General features: G+C 45.2%; 2 protein-coding genes across 7 annotated transcripts in view; one reads left to right on the top strand and one right to left on the bottom strand.

Moving 5' to 3' along the window:
* Positions 1-6,157: 6,157 nt before the first annotated feature.
* Cnga4 (cyclic nucleotide gated channel alpha 4) lies at positions 6,158-10,199 on the bottom strand. Its single transcript, XM_021215660.1, has 6 exons — positions 10,014-10,199; positions 9,777-9,878; positions 9,502-9,608; positions 8,640-9,285; positions 7,605-7,954; positions 6,158-7,190 (listed from the first exon to the last, which is right to left on the bottom strand). The coding sequence occupies exons 1-6, from the start codon at positions 10,073-10,075 to the stop codon at positions 6,745-6,747; spliced, it is 1,713 nt and encodes a 570-aa protein (XP_021071319.1). The 5' UTR covers positions 10,076-10,199; the 3' UTR covers positions 6,158-6,744.
* A 4,810-nt stretch (positions 10,200-15,009) lies between these two features.
* Fam160a2 (family with sequence similarity 160 member A2) overlaps positions 15,010-21,758 on the top strand; it is a 22,004-nt gene continuing 15,255 nt past the window's right edge. For 2 of the 6 annotated variants that reach the window (XM_029538171.1, XM_029538177.1), the window contains exons 1-2: positions 15,010-15,132; positions 20,469-20,507. The gene's annotated coding sequence lies outside the window, so the exon portion shown is untranslated. The other 4 variants (XM_021203077.2, XM_021203060.2, XM_029538172.1 and 1 more) reach the window with 3 other exon arrangements.

Raw genomic sequence — 21,758 nt, 5'->3', positions numbered from 1 at the left:
CTTCCCTCCCTCCCTCCTTCCCTTTTGACTTTGTTGGAGAAGGGGTTTCTTCTAGCCACTGTGGAGCCAGCAGGCTGACAAATTTCTGGAGATCTTCTGCGTCTACATCAAATCTCACCGTGGGTGTGCTGCTATCACATCTACATATGCTGTTCTGTTGAGGTGTACACAAGTTCTGAGGATCCCAAGGCAGCCCCAGCCCTTGCTCGATAATGACTTTACCAGCTGAGCCTTCTCACCAGCCCCCCACCTCTTTTATTACCCCCACGTATTCTTTATTATCACACTCAGACCTTGCCTCCAAATGGCTACGCGGTTGGCTTCTTTTGTATATTCTGATCATATTCTTTCCCTCCCCAACTTCTCCCAGAACCCACCCACCACCCCCATGTAACTTCCTGTCCTTTACCCTTCCCTTAAAAAATAAATAAATAAAAGAATGAAAAATCCAAATCAAAACAAACAAGAAGAAAGTGCCAAGCCAACAAACAGAGCACGTAAAAACCCCACCGCTCCTTTTGACCGCTCGCTGCTCTTGAGCTGCTCAGGAGGACGGAAGCTCTGGAGGATGGTTGATGTAACCATTCCACTGGAAAAAACCCAACAGATTTTCTCTCTCCCAGCAGGTATCAATTATAAGCAGCTTCTTGGTTAGGGGTGGGGACAACATTGTGCCCACTTCTCATACAAGCTGACACAGTTTCTGTGAGTTCATCTGTGCATCAGCCCTGTTGTGTCTAAAGCACCTGTTTCTTTTTGCTCATCCACAACCTCTGCCCCTTATAATCTTCCCCCTTCCTCTTCTTTGATGTTAATTTCTTATGCTTGGCATGTCGGCCGTCATCTTTTGACCAGGGTAATTTCCTCTGCAGTATCTAACTGCTGACGGGTAATGGGAGTCCAGGGCCAGGAAATACCGTGAATATGCTAATTTAATGAAAGTTGTTTAGTTAATTAATTCAGCCATGTTGAAGATTAAACTTGGGGCCTTGCATATGTGGATGAACACTACCACTGAGCTACATTCTCAGCCAATGAAGATGGCTTATAAAAAGGAAGGTAAACTAACTGCTACCTGGAGAAGGGGGAGTTTCCAGGTATGAGAGAAGAACTGGATGCAAATGTGTTAAGAGGATAAATATTCATAATTCCAAATGAGGAAATTCCATCTATACCAAGGACTCTCCAGAGTTTGGAGAGAAGATTGTACAGGGCCAGAAAACAGGGGAGGTTTCTTTGAGAACAAGAAGAGAACTGCAAAATCAGTATGAACATTCACAGGAGAAAGACCTGGATCCTCATCCTAGAACCAGTCGCAAACTTATGTGCTCAAGAAGTCGAGCCACACGATGCCAAGTAGGGCCAGGTTCTGTGCTGAGAGAGGCTGCTGTTGGAACTTGTTTTCACCTGCTAAGTTTGTGTTTGGCTTTAGTTTTGTGCCTTGGGGCTTCGGGACCACTAACCTTGACTCTTGTGGTTAGAACCATTTACAGGGAGGTTCTGTCACCCAGGCATGATCTGACCCAGTGACCCAAGTATGTTCCTCCTTTCAGCACTCAGTATCACAAGTGACATGTGTGAGAGATACTTACTGCTTCAGTAAATGCTCAGGAAAAGCAGCCAAAGAGAGGAGACTACAGTAACTGATGCCCAGTCAGATAACCTGTGTAGCAAGATATTGTTTATTCTAACCAGCTGACAGCTCCACAAAATGCTAAATACTAGTTGTTTATTTGGGAAGCTCACCATTCACACAGTAGTGTTGTGTCAGGGTCATATAATAAGCTCTATTCCCCCAGCATCCTCTCTCTCTCCTCTCTCTCTCTCTCTCTCTCTCTCTCTCTCTCTCTCTCTCTCTCTCTCTCTCACACACACACACACACACACACACACAGCTTCCCCCTTGCTCCACTTCGTCAGTCCTTCTCTCTGGGTCTGACCGGGTTGCCTTTTCCCGAGTCCACACCATTCAAGGCTTTCTTTGCATTTCTGTGATGTGTTGGATATGCTTCTGTGTCGAGCTCCTGCCTACGCAATCCCTGCCCACACAGGAGACTCTTCTCTTGCCATAATTAAACAAAGAGGAAAATGGCTGGGAAGGCAGCCAGCTGGAGTCAGAGCAGGCATTAATGTTGTGTAGGGGAAAGAAATCAGGGGCAGTATTGGCCTTCCAGGTCCCTGAGCTTGTGCTCTGGGAGATCAGAGCCACACAGCCAAAGGCTGTCTCTGGCTGGATAATCACACTCAATGGCTGACTGGGCCTCAGAATTGGTCAATAAAAACCTGAGATCTACCAGGTCAAAACCTCACTTGAGGGCTAATAGAGTCAAAGAAAAGCCACTCAGAGAGAGAGCTTCTAATAATGTCCCCAAATTATTAGCTTCTGGTGCTCCTGTGGGTCCTGCTGGGGATAAAGGCCGAGAGCAACAGGCTGAGAGATTGAACCTGGGGAGGTACTTGTTAATATTGTAAGGAGTTGAGATCAGCTCCCAGGACCCACAAAGTGACTCACAACCATCTGTAACTCCAGTTCCTTGGGATCTGTTGTCCTCTTCTTACGACTGAAGGTACCAGGCATGTGCATACAAAATTAAAATAAAATTTAAAAAAGAAGTCTGAAAAAGCGTTTTCACAAACAAGTCAAGATCACAGTGCCCACCAATATTATTCCTTGCCCCTGAAATTCCATTTCTTCCTGGGTATGTCTCTCAGTTTTTCAAAGTAATTCTGAAGCCTGGAGCAGAGGGTTGTAAGAGGAGGAAGAACCTGGCGCCCTCTGCTGGCCCCATCTGATACTGCCAGAAGAGCCCAGAGGCCATAAATTCTTGGGCCCACAGGAGCGAGACAGCTAGAGCCTCAGAACTCTCAAGGCAAAAATCACAGGACATGAGTGATAGATGATAATGATTATGGAGAAATTTCCATCCACCAGTTTCTGGTGGGAATTCAACATTCATAAATTAATCTGCATTTTAATTTTCTAACATTTGCTCTCAATAGCGCTAAAAGATTTTGTAGAGCAGAACCAAACCTCAAGTGTGATTACCTACAATGACATGCTCGGTCCCACCTGCAGTATTTCAGTCCAGCTTAACAGGTACCCCGACTTGAATCAGGATTTTGACACCAGCTTGACAACCCATCTCTGATTCCGGACTCAAACTCCAGCTGGACCCCAAGCAAGAATCCACCCACTTGGCTTGTTCTTAGAGCTTGTGTTAGGTCTTACCTCAGGGTGGATAGCCCTTCTCCCTATGAGTCTGACTCCTTTCCAAGCTTGACAATTTATTTCTATATGCCTTCTAGGTCTAGCAGCCAAACAGAAAGAAAGAAAGAAGAAAGAAAGAAAAAGAAAGAAAGAAGAAAGAGAGAGGGGGAGAGAGAGGAAGGAAAGAAGGAGAGAGAGAAAATGAGAAAAGAGAGAAAGAAAGAGGGAGAAAGAGAGAGAGGGAGTGAGAGAGCTAGGATAGGATGGGCAGGTAATTTTTCTGCAGGAGAATGGCTAAACAGGAAAACAGGAGAGGGTGAAGACCCTGAACTTCAGCCAGCCCAAGGTATCCTGCAGTCAGGACTCTTGAAGAGAAGACGGTGAAGGCCTTCATCTGCTAGAAGTGAGAAGAGCCAAATCTCAAGCTGAGATCATTCTCAGCAGGAAAGACCTCGGCACGTTTTGACACTCTGGGGGCAAATCTAGCAGCACACATAATGTAGGTGGGCAGATGGTTGCCCCACTCTCTCCCCTTCCCAGTGTAGCAGGGGCTTCCCACCTTTGTGGCTGTGTCCTTGAGATCACACTTCCTCACACCGGACAACCTTGACAGTAGGTCACAACCTTGCTTAGCTGGAATGACTTGGTCTCCCCTGGTTACCACAGTGATTGATCAAAAGTATCACATTGCTCTCTGTGAAGGAAGGAGCTTGAATTGCTTTAGCCCAAAAGCTGGTATTATAACTGAATGAATGAATACGTAAATAAATATAAAAATAAATATAAAAAAATAGATGTAGGTTTCATTTTATTCATGTGAGTTAGGTTTCCTTCGATGTGCCTTAGGAGCCCTGTGATTTGGGGTTTGTTATTTAATCCCATAGCATCATTTTCTGCATTTCAACATGGAGATAGTACCGATATCCTTCTCATATGGCTGTAATGATGAATTGAGACAATATATGTGGTCCAGACCCTGGCGTAAAGTAACTTCTCAACAAATCAAATCTAGTATTTTCAGTTGCTCTATGGGCTGCAGTTTCCTGCTCTGGAGAGAATGAGCATAATAGTAAACTTCCTAACATCGTTATGAGAGCCAAAAATATATTATGTGTATAGCAGTCATGAATGCCTCCTTAATGACATGAGAAATACTGTACATATCTTGACTTTTGCCAATTTCATTAAAGTTGCTAACCATCTAACTTACAGGGGATTTTTATCTCAGTTGTATTTTATGGATTTCTGTGTTTTCTCTTCCCTGACTTAGGGCAGAGTCTATGGTGTTCTGACAGAGCCAGCTGGGATGTGCCTTGTGCAGGCTTACACACCTTTATGGGGTGCACTCAGAGTCTCCATTGTTTCGTGACACTGTGGTCAACCTCTAGTTTCCACAAACACTCACTCAGCTCTGAGTTCTTCCTGTCCCAGGCCTTCTGTGAAAGGGGGATCAGGGTTGCCTCCTCCCAGGAGATTATAGTGGGCAGAAGTTTGGTTTTTACTATTGCCTTCTGATGATGGCCAAGGAAGCTTTACAGATGTAACTAAAGCTAAACAGAAAAGTTATTTCACGTGATTCAGAGCCTAATATGATGGGGCCCTATGAAGAAGAGCATTTCCTTTGTTTGGTCCTGGAAATGGAATGCTAGGGGAATGCAGTGTATGGTGGTGGTATGGGCTTAAAAGTGACTGCATCAGAAAAACAAAGATCTGAGTCCTATAGTCAAGACTGGCAAACTCCGCCAATAGCCTGGATGACTCTGGAAGCGGATTCTTCCCTGAAGCCTCCAGCTAAGAGCCCAGCCCAGCTGACGTCTGAACTCAGTCTTAGCAGGCTCTGAGAAGAGCCTGAATCTGAGGCACACAACTGTGAGGTAATTGGTGGGTGCTGTTTTAGGCTGTGGAGTTTGCGGTAAGATGTTATAGCAAGAGAAGAAGAAAAAAAAAAAAAAAAAACCTAACGGAATCTTCAAGATTCCTGTTCCTTTAATCGGTCTTAAGGAATATTCCACCCTGAGGTTCAGAAGTTTCTGTTCTTTCACCTCTAAGCCTGTGTAGATGGATGGGAACATTTGCCTCTAAGTGAATTGCTGGAGAAGTCCTAAGAGACCTAGTAGTCACAATGGGGCAGAGGTTTCTGATGATTCCTGGTTTAGACCCTGCTATTCAAATAGCTTCATGTTCAGGCAATGCAAACATATCAGTTATTTCCTATGGTGGATGGGAGGGATGAAGCGTTCGGTACCCCAAATGACTATTTCCATGACATTTCTGGCCATATACTGAAGTACCTCACTTGGTGCTTGTTACACACCGAGGGTTGTTTTTTTTTTTAGACTAAATTAATTGACTTTCATTTTTGTTATTACAGAATCTTGAGATTGTGTTGTCGCCTCGCCACCGAGCACAGTTTCAAACTGTGAAAGCACTATCTTCAACGCAGTGATGGGCACTGCTCCACCACTGAAGGACCCATTGGGTGACATTGCACCTCTCATCCTCGAAGAACAGGGGCAGAAGAAGATGCACATCTGGCCTTGCAACTTATTTCCCTGCATTCTGGCAACTGGAGCTGGCCCAGTATCAGTGTACTTGTACTGCTGCAGAGAGGATTCTATGGAGTGGCAGGACTCCCCCACTCTAAGAGAGCCCCAAAGAGGTCAAGGGTGTCTGTCACACTGTACTGACAATAAGCTTACTTCACCTCCCTGAGTCCACGAGGTACATGATGAAGCTGTTCACATCGTACCCCTCTTCCCGTCCTAGGTCATTGTGATTTGAGGGCAGAGATGATAGAAAAGGCTCTTGAGGGACCGGCACTTACCTTCTTTCAGCATTCTGTGTTCCAGCTCTCCTCACCAAATGTGTGTGTGTGTGCCAACTATGTACCAGGCAGTTTGGGCCCTGGCAATATAGAGATGAACAAGATAAACCCAGTGCCAACATTATGAACTTTACATTTTATTAATAAGACAAAATAATTACATATTTTAAAATGTTTTAAAGGGTAAATCATCCTCTTAATCTCTCCCAATAATGACGCTTATTATCTAGCTGAACTCTAAGTTACACATCACGTTCATTTTAAAATACCACCTAGCCCAGCTCAGACCTGAAGTCTGGCCATGCCCTGAAGCAGCTGAAGCGGTGATCTAGAGTGAACATAGTTCAGAAATTATATCTGCCTTCTTTCCCTGTAGCTCCAACACTGTCCTTTAAATGTACAAAGGTTACCCCAGCAGTCCCAGTGCACTAAGTTGTTCTCAGTGAACACAGGGTGAGTGTAAGTCATTGTCAAGCTTTTGAGGATGCACTGGGAGCAGAAGACAGGAACATTGTATGTGGAACTCAGTCTTGCCTGAGCCTGAGCCTGAGCGTGTGTGTGTGTGTGTGTGTGTGTGTGTGTGTGTGTATCTCTAGGCCAGTTTACCTAAGTTTCTGTGACCTAGCAAATAGGATGACAATTCCTGCAGGCAGACTTCCTAGCACTCTGGATTTACTTGAGCTGGGAGTCCTAGGGTGAGGATGGGGTCATTCTAGGCCTCCTGGCCAGGCTTTCCCTCTCCATCCTTGGACGTTCCTTCTCCAGGCTCAGCCTCATCATCAGCCTCACCCATGTCCTCTGGCATGGGCCACTCTCGAGTCTGCCACTCCAGCCTTTCAATGCGGTAAGCTATCTTCAGTGCGCTGGACTCCAGCTCAGCCAGGAGGCGGGCAAACTTGGTCTGTAGATCATCAAGCTGCTGGTCGAGGCCTTTCAGCCTAGACTCTGTGGCCTCCTGGAGGGCGATCTCAGCTGCCTCAGCATTCACATCCAATTTATTCATTTTGAGCAAGATTTCGCGGCCCTTCTCCTCCATGACCGCCTGGGCCTGTGGGTACTCACTCAGTACCTCCCGCAGATCCTCCTTGCTGAGGCAGAACAGGTCTGAATAGCCCAGGCTCTTGATGTTAGCTGTTCGTCGGTTTCCAGACATGTTCCCTGTGGGCAGACACATGAGGGGGCGGGTGGGTGGAGAGCAGTTAGTAGAGACAGGAAGGTCACACTTCACTCCAGAACCAGGATATAACCTCCACACTGGTGCTTCGGAGACACTTTTCCTGACTTGTTTTTTCATCTAGTAAAGTGCTAGTGACCACGCTCCGTGCTTATCAGTGCTAGACGATCTATGGGTAGTTATATAGCAACATGGCTGGTGCAGTAATGTTTAGTTGGTCTGCTGGCAGTTCCACTGGTGCCTGTGGAACAGGAAGGCTCTGTCTTTTAAGGATCCATCCCACCCACTGACCTTGGCTCAACTGCTTCCCAGGCAACAGATAATCTCCATCCCCCAAAGTACCATCTTGTCCCAGGGTTCTGTCCCCCTGTCCCTAGCAGTTTCCTTCGGAGACTCACCTTTGATGTTGATGATACTGATCTCCCCAAAGTAGAGCCCTGCACCAAGCACAGCGTACTGCGTGACACCATCATCTGCCACCACAGCCAGCTGGCCCTCGCGGATGATGTACATCTCTCGGCCAATGTCCCCTTTGCGGCATACATATTCGCCTGGTGAGTAGGTCTGAGGCTGGAGCTTCAGCACCAGCTCTTCCAGCAGGCTGGCTTCACAGTTCTGGAAGATCTGTACTCGGCTCAGGGTAGACAGGTGTACGGACACAGCGACCTCTGCCCGCAACCGCTCAGGCAAGTGCTGCAAGATGGCTACCTCATTGGTCATCTTCTTGTTGATCTGCAGATGCTGGTACCTGGGAGAAAAGCAGAACCATTTCCTCTGGAACCCAGTGTGTCTGCCTCTGCCTACTCACCAGGATTCAGCTTGGCCAAGAATCCAGCCATACTGGCTTCTCATAAGAGCAATAGGATCCCTTTTCTTTGTTACAGTCATGATCTTTTCTACCTCATCCAAGGTGTAGAGGCTCCGGACCACTTGATAGACACATTTCTTTTACCTCCCATTAGGCTCCACCCCCAGTCTCAGTGTCTTGTACCACTTCTACATTGCGTTGCTTTAGTCGGCAAGCTCCCACCCTCTTCGACAGGCATTGTGGTAGCTCTCTGACATCGAGACATTCCCTTTATTCAGAACATAGTTTGCATTATCATGATATAATCAACCCTGTGTTGGCTATCTCCTGCCTGGAGAGTTCCCTTCTCTATCCATTCCTTTCAGAGCCCCCTACCCCCAATCCTCTCAGTCAGAAGCAGCTCTCATTCTCTGGTCTCCTGGTCACTCTTATACAAATTCCTCTCTCTGTCAGTCTCTTGCCCACCCTCTTCCCCTTCCAGATTCCCTCAGTAGAAGACACCATTTTTCTAAGCTCAATCTAGTAGACCTATGAATGATGCCACCCTCCGGAAGGCAGCAAGACCAGAGTTACTGCATTCAGGTCCTCAGGCATACCTCCCCCGGTCTACAGCCAGCCCTCTCACCAGTCAATAACGCGCCGCTCCAGCCTTCGGTTGACATGCTGTAGCTTCATGTACTTCTTTACCAGAGCATGGTCTGGGTAGAAGGCTGCATCTGCTGTGTTCATGTTGTAAATGACAGAGCTCATGCTACCCATGATGGTGGCGAAACCCATGACAGCCAGCAGGAAGTCACCCACCATGAAGAGGTACTCTTCCTCTCGGGCTGGCAGCGGCGTGTCACCCACAGTAGTCAGGATCAGAGTGGAGAAGTAGAAGCTGTAGAGATACTGGCGCCGCAAGCGCTCAAAGCCAGGCTGCGCGGGGTCTGGGTATACCCATGCATCCCGTCCGAAGCCCAGGTACCTGGACAGGGCGAAGTATAAGCAGCTGTTCCAATGGATGACGACAAAAATGTAGATCATCAGCTTGGCTATGCGGAAGGCATTTGGGTAAGCTGTGCGGGTCTCTGTACGGTCGAAAGCCTCGAAGAGGCGGGGAACTCGGAGAAAGCGGTTTAGCCGGAGTGTAGGGATGTGGGGGCCCAGCTGCACATAGGCTGCATCTGTGGGGACTAGGGAAGCCAGGTCCAACAGGAAGCTCCAGGTGCGGACGTAGCGATTGGCGATCATGCCTTTGTCTACCACCAGGATACCCTGCTCTAGGAATCCTAGGAGGGAAGAGGGAGATGGGCTAGGGTCAACCATGGGTAGGTCAGCTGTAGGCTGGGTATGCTAAGGTCAGACATGAAGGCAAGATGAAGGCAGGTTTCTGGGGTGAGCACTGTGGTGGTGTCAAACACAGTGGCACGTGACTGTGATGCCCTAGAGGTGGCTGCTTTCTTAACACTTTCCTAGGGAAAGGTTAGTTCCGGGGACTCACTGACCTGTGTGGAAGCGTACCCCGATATCTAGTAGGTACAGCAGATCACTCGTGTAGTCCAGCACAAACCAGGCCACCAGGTAACTGTGCTGCAAGTCAGGAAAGCAGGCCCTGCAGGGTAGGGGCAGAGGGGATTTGCTTAAAGGTACCAACTATATATAATTGGGTTGTCTGGCCAGGTCCCTCAGTCGTCTACCCTGAGCCCTTCCAGGGAAGACACCTCTCACCCTTTAGGCCTGCCCTTCTCCTAAGGACCCTCATTTAGCACCCCTGCCAAACCTGCATACAATGATGATGAGATTATACATGATTGGGAAGACCATCGTGTTCAGCCACCAGTAGTAATAATCCCCAGATGGGTCCAGGACTGGCAGCCACTTCCTGTAGGGAAAAAGATACTCCTCTCATTTATCCACCAGACATTCAGTGCTTGGGTTATAACCAGGACACCAAGAAGAAGGAAGCCCCAGGGAGTGAGGTGATTAGACCCCACACAGAGGACCGGACTTCTCTCACCTGGCTTTGGTTGGGGCTGGGGGCGTGGACTCTGTTGTCTTCACTTTGCCGTCCTGGCTCATGTTTCTGTATCGTGGTCCTAGCCTGTAGAATATCCGTGACTTCTCCAATTAGAGGTGGCTCGAGAAAGTGCCTGGGTTCCTGGAAGAGGCTGCCCTGGGGCTCCAGCTGCGTCTTTCTGACTTTGAAGCTCTTAGCAACACAACTAGAGCTAGCAGGGATGGAGTGGGTGGAGGCACTGTAGCTCGAGCACCCTGCCCTGTCTCCCGGCGCCAAGGCTGGTTTACACCTGCCCAGCTAAACACCTTTAATGAGGTCCCTGGAGGAGGCAGGAGGTAGATGCTCGGGAAGGAAGCTTCACTTTTGTTACTGTCTTCTCTCACCGTCCCCAAGCCTGCCTGCAATGTCGCTTTCACTTTATGCAGGGTCTCTGTTTGGGCCTAGTTATTTATTTAACAATTATGTGCCAAGCGGCTCCTTCATGTCAGGTGTTAAACTAGTCTCTAAGGACACTGGGGTGCCTCTCACTTAGAGGTGTTTTCCATAGCCACATCCTCATCTACATACATATCACCCAGTCTTTGGGCTGTGTGGTCATCTTCTTCCACGTTTGTTCCTTTCCTATTATTTCTCATGCCCAACGCCACCAGCTACTGGACATATTTTGTAAACTCTCAACCTCTTTCAAGTTTTCTTGTGAACTTCTCATAACAAAACAGACATTTTCTATAATCCCTTCCCCATTTAGGCTGATGTCCCTGCTGTCATTCCTATGGAGGTCAGAGGTCAGAGGTCAGGGGTCAGAGGACTACTTTTGGAGTCAGTTGGTACACCTAGAGAGCAAATTCCAGTGGTGAGGCTCATGCTTTACCTGCTGAGCCATCCTGCTAGCCTGTCCCCTACCCCTGATTTTAAGAACAAGAGGGGACAGAAAAGGGGAGGCAGTGGAGAGAATGAAGATCAATGGTGGGCAGAGCCAGATCGGGAGAGTTTTATCAAGCCATGAAGTTAACTTGGAATTTTTCTTTTTCAAGGACAATCGGGAACCTGTAAACTGTTTTGCACAGCTATGGGTCAGTGTCAGATTTACATTTTTGGAATTTCTGAAAGAAATAGCTATATCCCTAAGAAATGTTTCCAAAATGTTTTTGTCCATAGCTTTTGTAATGTCACCACTTCCTGGTGCTCTGTTTATTTCTTAGTCTCTTTTATAAGAGTCTTCCCACATTTCTTCTAGGTTAGTGTTTCCTAGAAATCTGAGATCTCTCTCTTTCATTTCCATCTTCCACACATGTTCTGGCTGATCTTGGTCACCCATAGAATTATTCTGCTATCTAGTAATTCTCATGAACTCCCTTGAGCTTCAGTCATCCATAGGGCTGACTAACTGCATACTAGATTCCACTCTGACACCTTAACAGTCATACTGTGTTAGTCACTGTTCTAAGGCTGTGAAGAGACTCCATCATCAGGGAAACTCATAAATGATTTGCCAGGTGTGGTTTAATGCCTGCACTCACTTGGAAGGCAGAGGCAGAGGAGGCAGAGGCAGAGGCAGAGGCAGAGGCAGAGGCAGAGGCAGAGGCAGAGGCAGAGGCAGAGGCAGAGGCAGAGGCAGAGGCACCTTTGTGAGTTCAAGGCCAACCTGGTCTACAAAGTGAATTCCCAGACAGCCAGGGCTATACAGAGAAACCCTGTCTTAAAACACCAAACCAAACCAAGTAACTAACTAACTAACCACCACCACCACCACCACCACCACCACCACCACCAACAACAACAAATCATTCAGTTGGGGCTTCTTTACAGTTTTAGAAGTTTGGTCCATTCGCATCATGGTCAGGAGTATGGTGCCAGAAATGGCAGGTGTATTGCAGGAGAAGTAGCTGAGAGCTATATCCTCACCCATAGGTGGGGGTGGAGGGGGGAAGAGAGAGTGAAAGCCTATGGCTTTCCCCTAATGACACACTTTCTCCAACAAGGCCACACCTTCCAATCTTTCTAATCGTTTCAAAGAGTTCCACACCCTGGTGACTAAGCATTCAAATATATGAGCCTATTGGGGCCATTCTTATTCAAAGCACCGCAGTCCCCTTCAACCCACAGCATTAGCACCTTTATCTTCCTCCACCTACTCTTTTTTTTTTTTTTTCCCAACCAACACCCATTTCTGTCCTCTCAGCCAAACACCTGGGACCAATATTTAGTATTATGTAATGCAGATATTTTTAAAAAAAATGAGTGCAGATTTTTTGATGTTTGTCACTTGTGACTATCAGCTGGCAGAGCATACTAAGGGTGGTGCTGAGTGACATCTAAGGTTAGACCACATCTAAGGTTAGACCGTCAAAGACGTGATGCTGAGTGACATCTAAGGTTAGACCACATCTAAGGTTAGACCATCAAAGACGTGATGCTGAGTAACATCTAAGGTTAGACCATCGAAGACGTGATGCTGAGTGACATCTAAGGTTAGACCATCGAAGACGTTGCTACTTTCTGGGTAGCTTGGTATGCATGTTGTGATCGCCACCTCCTGCTCTCTTTGATCCTGTCTATCACTGAGTTCAGCCTTTCACTTGTTCCAGCCCAGCATTGTACAGTCAACTGAAGAAGCCTTTAGATGATTCTCATGATGGCTCAAGTCACTCCCACATTTGAGCTTCCTAGATGCTCATGGGATAGAAATAAACCATTTCGGTGTCACAGAATAACAGGCTTTCTGGTTTGTGCCACTAATTTGGAGTGATTTGTTACTTAGTACGATGGTTTGGATCTTAAAGGTACCCCACAGAATATGTTCTGAGGTCTTGGTCAATAGGTTCTGGCACCATTGGGGGATGGTAGAACTTTTAGGAAGGGGCAGGGAACATGCCAATGAGGTACACCCTTGAGAATGTTGGGGTTCTAACATTTTTCTATCTTACCCTTTACTTCCAGGATGGCACGAGGTAAACAGTCTCCTCCGCCATATACTCTGTGGCATGATCTACTTCCTCACCACAGTTCCAAAGGCAAGCATGGCAGAAATTTCTGAGCCAATATAAACTTTTTTTAGGTTATTAATCTTATTTTGGAACAGCGATGGACAGCTGACTAATACATTCAACATAGTAACTACCACTATCACTGGAACAACAGTAATAGAGAAATCTATAGCTTGATATATTTTCACAAATTGAACTTACCCAGCTCAGCACTTGGATCGAGAAGCAGAACTATTATAAGCTTGAGGAGTCACTCTTCTCCTTTCCAGTCACTATTACCCCCACCTCTCCTAATAATGCCCCCAGCTCTGGAAATTGGTGAGTATGCCCTTGAGTGGTGTGTGTGTGTGTGTGTGTGTGTGTGTGTGTGCACATGTATGTGCATGTGGAGCCCTGAGAGACTGATGGAAGGAATCACACTTGTTTGTTCTTCCATCTGATTTAATGAGACAGGTCTCTCAATAAAACAGAGTTACCTTCCAAGGCCAGATCCCGGTGGATCACCTCACACACCCGGTATTTATGTAGATTCTGGGGAATTTGAACTCTGGCTGTCACAGTTGCTCAATCAGTGCTTTAACCACGATGGTATCTCTCTGGTTCTCTTAGCTTGTTTTTAATTTATACAGGATATCTATATTTAATCCTTCCCCTTCCCTTTACCTAAATCTCAAACCCTTCCAGTGTCCACAAACTCCCTTTTCTACATTCCTTCAATCCTATTTTGGGCTTTGCTTTTGAATGAACATTTGCAAAGGTGCCCTGTCCACCTGACTATGTATAAAATTCCAAGAATATAATATAAACTAACATGGTCAACTAGTCCCGCAGTATTATAGATTCCGTTTTCATTCTCATCTCATCTTTGCTTTGCATGCTCCTAGCTCCAGACACCCTGTACTGGTGTTCTCCGGGTCTTGACCATTCTGCCTTGCCTTAGGATAGCTAATTCTTTAGGGTGAAATTTTTATTTCTTCCTTCTTTATGAATACCTTTAATTTGAACCAGTTTTAGGCTCACAGAAAAGTCACAAAAAACAACACACAAAACTGTAAACTCTTTACCCATGCCCCCCTCTCATCCATCATCTTATGTAACCACAGAATGATCACAATCAGGTAACACTGATAGAATACTTTCAACTACAGATTTTATCGGAAACTGCTAATTCTCTTAGTGTTTCTCACTCTTGTTTCAGCCAGCATTTCTCCTGGAAGCCATTTCTCAGCTCTTTCATCCTCTATGCACAGGGATCATGCTAAGTGCTGCTTCTAGATGCTTTTTCTTTCGCAGCCCTAATACTGAGACAGGTTCTAATGGATCAGGAATCCAGGCTGTCATGTAGGAACTTATTCCATGTTCCACGTAGTCATGGAAGCTTCGGGAGAGCCAGGAAGAGGCGGTCTTCACGGGCAGGAAGGTAGAATCCAACCTGCGTGCACAAATCTGGTGGAAACAAACTAGCTTGGTAGCAAACAGCCTGGTCTAGGAGAGCTTTTCCACAGCCCTGCCCACTAACTGGCCCTTGGCCTATCCTTTAGGAAAAGCCCTGCCCACTTGACGCTATAAGCACCGCCCAGGGCCTGTGGTCCCGCCCCCTCGTCCTCGCCCCCCACCGTCTCTCCCAGTGCCTTCCAAAGCCTACTCTTTCCTGGCCTCAGAAGCTTGTCCCTCCCTCAGAGCAGCCTTCTGCCCTCCGGTTCGAATTTTTCTCCTCTGGCCCCGCCTCTTCTCAGCCGTCCCCTATAAAACGCCGGAATCCTCAGAAGGGCGGAGTCTGCGGGGCCAAGGGGCGGGGCCTGAGAGTGTGGAGCCGCTCCTTTCTTGGAATGCGGCCGGAGACCCCGCCCCTGCGCTCGGCCGTTGCCAGGCAACGGGCGTCGACGCTCTGGCTGGGGCCCGGCCGGACCAATGAGTTGGCACGCCGCTGCCCAGCCGTGCGTCACTGGGCGGTTGCGTGAGGTGCGCGGGGGCGCGGGCTGCGTGTGGCGCGGGGCGGGGCACGGCTGGTTCGCCTGAGGAGCGATGGCGGCGGCCTGAACTCACCTAGCCCGGCCGCCGACAGGCCCGGGTAGGGCGGCGTGGTGCAAGCGAAAGAGACGCGTGGGCCGCGGCGCGCGCAGAGGCGCAAGGTGCCGAGGGGATTCGGGATGACCGCACCGGGTTTGGGAATTGCTGGCCTTGAAGGGACAGGGTGAAGGGTTGGCAGGTGGTGAGGGGCTGCGAACGTCTGAGGTTGCGGGGCAGGGGACAGCCTAGGTGCCGTGCACCGGGAAGAAGCCCGCTGGAGGAGACCCTGGACCCAGCTCTGAAGGGCCCAGTTGAAGGAACTCAGAAAACCACCGTTTGCAAAGGGTGTGGGTTCGCTGAGCTTGGAAAGGTGAGGGACGTCCTGGGACAAGAGTTGAGGGGGTAAGGCCCGTGCGAGGCTGGGGAGCGTTAAAGGCCAAGGCGGGAACCAGCGGGGGATGCCTGTGCCTTGATGTAGGAGTTGAAAGCAGGGCAAAGGAGGAAAGGGGCTTGAGGGATGTGAGACTTGGATGAGAGCTGAGGTTGGTTGTGGGGCCTCCTTGGATGTCCTGTCCAGGGAGAGCAGTAGTTTAAGATCAAGTAAAGTATGGTCCCAAGTGTTGTGCACTTGGCCGCCCGGTGCCCATAGATATTTTAGGGAGTGAGAGAGGAGGAGAAAAAAACCCTACAACCACAACAACAAACCCAAACACCACACACACAACAGCATCCTGAGCAATAATAACTATGATAAGGAAAATGTTTGAGGTTTAGTCATCCACAGAGTAATAATGGAACCACAGTTTCCTCAGTTCTGCTTTTGTAAGGCAGACTTTAAGATGAGACCTTCAGGAAGTTTTTGTGTGTGTGTGTGTGTGTGTGTGTGTGTGTGTGTGTGTGAGTTTTGAGAGGTGGAGAGAGAACTACTATATTTTCTCTCTGCCTGCTTCTGGGCACCCTTACTACATTCCTCCTTCCCTGTTGCTGTCATCTGTATTGGACTATCAGTTGCTTTCATGGAAGTCACATGGCTTGTCATATGCAGCACTGTGTTTAGGTTTGCTCTTAGGAGTTTGTAAAGTAGGAGCAAAAACATGACTTTGTGGAAGCAAATTTTTGTACAGTAAATGCTTATACTTTAAGTGTACATGTTTTGACATTATGTGCATATTTGTGAAATCAAGATGCCAAACACTTAGACTACCTTAAAAGTTTCTCTATTTTACAGCTCATATTTCCCTCTGTACCATATAATTAAGTTCATTTTATTTGTATTTTACAAGTCCATCTCCTTATCCACCCAGACATGAATTTGGGGAAGTTAGTCTCACTAGTGATAGGACCATTTTCACATCTCTGGATCTTCTCTACTGACAGTCTACTATGTAGTTGAGGCATCTTGAACTTCCTTTAACCATAACAATATTTAGGTCTTTCTATGAAGACTATCCCTTGAGAATTTGAGGCAGCCTCAGTTTATATTCTGTTAAAGAATCTCAGCTTCAGAGCTAGTTATTTTATCTGGTGGTATATTTTCTTCTCCCTGGAGACCAAAGAGGCCTTCTTCATAATGATATGTCTGGCCAGATAATCAGAACTTTTGAGGACCGACAAGCATAACAGGTTGTAGTAGTGGTCTCCAAACACTGACCTCTGGATCCAGTCCATGGTAGTGTTCATCTGTATAAGACAGGATGAAAGAACTAAAGATAAAGTTATATTCTGGGGGAGTGGCTCAGTGGGAGAGTGCCCTTCCATATTCAAGACCATAAGTTTGACCCCAACACTGCCGAAAGAGGGGCAGGGGTAACTTATTCTAATATTCTTCTTCTTCTTTAGTGTTAAGGTGCTCTTTGCTCTTTCACTGGAGAAATAATTAGTGGTAAAGTACATGGTAGGTTTAAAGAAAGTGATGAAAATAAGTTGATTACCTTTTTTTAAAAATAAATATTTCTACTGGTTTATGAAATCCTGACATTCAGAATGATAGTGGTGTGTGTGTTGTTTTAGGTTGAAGAACCATGTACTTATATAGTAATTTTATGTAACTTCAGATATCAGAATAGCATGTATGCTTACATATTAATTCATTATAAAATCAAAGTGACATGCTTTACATAGCATCCTTAAAGTTTGCTGAAATTATGTTGATAACCTTGTGAAGTAGGCAAAGGAAGGAATTTTAGAGATGAGGAACAGATTCAGAAACTAGCAGTTTCACAGGGTAGTTAGTTTGGCATCTTCACAGTGCTAGTGACTAGAGGAAGGAAGATTTGTAATAGAAAGTAAAGGCAGTGTGGGCAAAGGGCACATTATGTATTGGAAAAGTGATGAAATAGAGGACTTCATACATGTAAGAAGTATTTATGATTTGTAATTGTTCTTTTAACAAAAAAATTAAGGGGCGTGAGCATGTCATAGGGATGAGAGCTTTGTTTAATATTGTATCAATGACATGGAATAGGTATGTATAGTATTGGGCGTATTACTGATAATTATGTTAATTACATATTAGAGAATTTCTTTGCCTTTCTCTCCTCCCCTCTCCCTCCCTCACTCCTTTTTTTGTCCCTCCCCAGATGAGGTCTTACTGTGTAGCTTGGTTGGCCACAGAGATTAGCCTGCATCTGCCTTCTAAGTGTTAGGGTAAAAGGTGTTCACTATTATGGTTGGCATGTTAGAGCATTCTTAGGATCTGTATAAATTCTTGGTTCTACTAGAGAACACACAGGATTTGGAAAGCTTTTTGTTTGCTATACTAAACTTTTTGTTGCCATAGTTACATTAATTAAAATGGATTTTGACTTTTGATATACAGAGGAATGGTAGGTCTGAGAGGATGAAACATGGATGAGGATGCTGTAGTGATAGAAACATTTTTGTGGGGTGTGTGCACTCTTAGTGTGGGCTAGGAAAACAAATTCATTCATTTATTCTTTCAACAAATTCTTGTGAATTCAGTCCCATAAGATAACAAGAGAAATAAGTTGTGGTCCTATGAAGTTTCATAGAATTCTCATTCTAGTTAGGGGAGAAAAAGATCGTTTTAGTTTAAAGGGAGAATGTGAAAATATATTAAAAAAAATCAGAATGATGTGATTATTTCTCTATATCTGTCTCAGTCTCTGTTCTAAATATACATATGCACTTATGCACAAATCTCTATAGTGATCTTTGAATTAACATGCCTGAAACAGAACTTAGTCTTTTTGCCCCAAAGACCCATTTTTTGTAACCATCTGCTCTTATATCAATCTAGAGGATGACTTTGGTGTCATCCTCTATTCTTTCTGCCCCTTTATCTCCTAAATTTGGTCAGTCACTAAGATGACCAATACTTTCCCTCCGTTATCTCCATTGCCACATCATCACCAATTTTTGCCGGAGTCCTCAGCTCCTTGGAGCTTACCTATTTTTTTTTTAAGGTCTGTTGCATTAAAAGTTGATCTTTTCTTGCCTATTCCTAGAATGATCTTTCTAAAAATACAAATTCGATCATGAAACTACGCTGCTTACAAAAGTTGGCTCTTTGTAGCCTGTAGGACAACATCCAATTTCCTTAATATGGCCTCAGCTCACCTCTTCATGCCTTGTCTGTTGCCACTTCCTCCTCTGTGTTCTAGCTTGAATAAATCGTTCACAGTTCTCTAACAAACATGTTACTTTTCTAGCCTTGGAATCTTTGTAAAAGCTGCTTCCTCTTCTAGGAACATCTTTTCTTCTCTGCCCAGTGAACTTTTCTTACCCTTTAGGATCAATTTCACCCAGTCTTTGACTTCCTCTTTGTCATCCTCAAAGAACAGGTGTAGAGATAAGCATGTGTGACACTGAGGTGTTCACTGTGTAAAGACAGTCACTGTGTGCTAGCAGTTCACTTTGTGCCTTATGACCATCCACTGAGATGAAGAGATACCTGTAAGAGGCCCAGGTGGTATGGGGAGAGGTGGGCTTTATCCTGAAAGCCGATTTGTCTGAGACATTGAAAAGCAGGGATGGTATGTATGAGTTGAGCTCCAGATAGACTATTGAGAGAGCCCCCTGTCATCCCCCTCATTTCTACAGGTTTAATCAGGTCTTTCCACTTTCAGTGTGTTTGGGGCAACAGCCATATACCAATAATCAGTTTTGTTTAGGAAGAGGTTTCTTTGTGGAAGGTCATTTGTTCTCTCCTTGTCTGGTAAAGTTATATATATATATATATATATATATATATATATATATATGTATGTATGTATGTATGTATGTATGTATGTATGTCTGTCTGTCTGTCTGTCCCTTCCTGCTTCTTTCTCTTTGCCTCTCCCAGGGCAAAGGTTAAGAGAAGCTGAAGCTGAGTCACTTCCTGTCTCTGCTGTTTTAAGGTTGGTTGACACCTTTTGCTGTGGGGCCCTATAAAGCTCTATTGTGTTTTGGACCCTGAGGTGCGTGGATGACCCTGGCTGCGTGTAGATTGGAAAAGTCAACTGCTTCTTCCCTATTCACCTAGTGGTTTAGCCTGAAGGTAAATCAGGGAAGACAGAGGAATCTTTTTCTTTGGACTTTGCTGTAGGACAAAGGGCAGAACTGCATGGCAGTTCTGCTTCTTTGCCAGGAGTTTAAATAGGTGGTAGGAATACCAAGGAATTAAATTTTTTTTAAATTTTTTTTTTTTTTTTCAGCATTTGACTTCTAAGATGCTGATTTTATGTGGTTCTTGTCTAAGGCTCACAGGAGGTAGTGAGAAACGGGTACTTTGTGGTGGTTAAGGAGTGGAGGAAGCTAGGTACCCCAGATATTGTATGATAGAAACAGTTTGTTAATCTTCCAAAACCTAGAGGGGTTTTGGTTTAGACACATTAAAAAGCTTATTTTGCTGAGCTTCCTGGGGCTTGAGTGTGCAGGACATACTTTAGAGCAGGTTAGACCTCTTATCTCAGAGGTATGAGTACCCTGTCATACAGGATCAGAAAGGAAAAGAGCAAAGAAACAGTTTACTGAGGCTTTTTGCCAGGAGTGCTGTTACCTCATTTACTTCTTAAAAAGAATAGTTATTTGTTAGGAATTTTTTGACAAGGAAACAAGCTCAAATTTGTGATTTACTTAATATCACACAGTTGAAAGATGTTACATTGAGATTTAGATTATTGTTTGAGGAATTTCAGAGCTCAAGCCTTACCTATTATTTGTGTTATTCTTTTCCAAGCATAAGGTTTCTATTTGTTTTCAGTCCTCAAATGAGATATGTTGTAGCGAGTACTCTGTAAACAGTGAGTATTCTTGTATCAGTCAAGCTCCTTGGCAGGTGGCAGGTGGCAGATGGCTCAGGCTGGGTTTCATAAGAATTTAATTAATAATGGGACTATATTTACAAAGGTATAGGCAGTGATTAAAGAAACCAGCAGAGACTGATACAGTATCAAAGGCTAATAGCAGTAAGAGGGAAGAGATTTATCATATAACTGTGGGCTTTATTTCTCAGCCTGTGCCTGCCTGGGACCTCAGATCCTTCCAACTATGAGTAAGTACTGTTTCCAGTGTATCTTTTCTGTTCTTAGCCACCAGCATGTGCAGTTGCCGATAGTTTATAGAATGCTGTGTATGAAAGATTCTGTATCTTTACTTTCTCATGTCTTTTTCCCTTACTGTTAGTCTCCTGCTTGAGGGGAGGGGCAGGCTGAGGCTGGGGTGGGAGGGTGGGGTGTGAAGGATGGGAGGGTCGTGAGGTGGTAGATGCTTCCCTCTGTCTTGGCATTTATATTTACTTGAGGTGGGCACTCATCTTGTACTGCTGTCTTCCTTTCTTTTAAAAGTATATGCTCTTTTTTCCCCCCTCAGATATCATATTCCTTATTTATCCATATTAACTTTTTCCTTTCTTCAGACTTATTTTCTTAATTGACAAACATCCTTGGGGCAGACTTGGAGTGCACTGTGATTTTCTTGTTTCAGCTTCCCAGGCCTGAGCCAGCAGCATTCAGTTCTGAACCATATGAACTCTTGACTCCCACCTCCCCATTTTTTCTACACAAATGGCCCTGTTTTCATCCTCTTTCATCCTGTCACTGAATTTTGTTAAAGTATTTTATACTTTGACTCTCAGTCATTCTTTAGCTTTTTTCTAAGATTATATAAAAAAATTCAATAAAACCAGTGAACAGTTTTCCATCTTCATTCTACTTGTTCTCTTTATGAGATTACAAACAATCTCCAGTTTCTTGAAACATCCATTCTTTGGTTTCTAGATCATTGTTTCTTAGATGTCTCTAATTTCTGACTACCTTCACTACAGTGAAGGTAGTCACTACTTACTTTATTGGGGGTGTGAATGGATATATGTGTGTGTATTGTTTTTGGAGGGGCAGTATTTCACAATGAACTCCTGACTGGTCTGGAGCTCTCCATGTAGATAGTCCCTGCTGGCTTTGAACTCACAGACCTCTGCCTCCTAAGTGCTGGGATTAAAGGCATTTACGGCCATGCCTGGCATTTTTATCTTGTTTTTCTTTTTCTTTTTCTTTTTCTTTCTTCTTTTCTTTTCTTCTTCTCTTCTCTTTCCTTTTCTTTTCTTTTTTCTTTCTTCTTTCTTTCTTTCTTTCTTTCTTTCTTTCTTTCTTTCTTTCTTTCTTTCTTCCTTTCTTCCTTTCTTCCTTTCTTCCTTTCTTCCTTTCCTTTCTTCCTTCCTTTCCTTCTCTCTCTCTCTCTTTCTTCTTTTCTTTCTTTCTTTCTTTCTTTCTTTCTTTCTTTCTTTCTTTCTTTTCTTTCTTTCTTT

Source organism: Mus pahari, chromosome 1 (genome assembly GCF_900095145.1).
Source record: "Mus pahari chromosome 1, PAHARI_EIJ_v1.1, whole genome shotgun sequence".
NCBI lineage: Eukaryota > Metazoa > Chordata > Mammalia > Rodentia > Muridae > Mus > Mus pahari.
The sequence above is the reverse complement of the archived record's forward strand: the minus strand, read 5'-3'. Positions and strand labels throughout refer to the sequence as shown.

Excerpts from the sequence above, each read along its gene's own strand:
- Cnga4 (XM_021215660.1), bottom strand. The coding sequence starts at position 10,075 with ATGAGCCAGGACGGCAAAGTGAAGACAACAGAGTCCACGCCCCCAGCC. Across the intron at positions 7,955-8,639 it reads GAGCGGCGCGTTATTGACTG|GTACCAGCATCTGCAGATCA; the intron begins GTGAGAGGGCTG and ends CTTTTCTCCCAG. Across the intron at positions 7,191-7,604 it reads CAGTATCATCAACATCAAAG|GGAACATGTCTGGAAACCGA; the intron begins GTGAGTCTCCGA and ends GTCTGCCCACAG.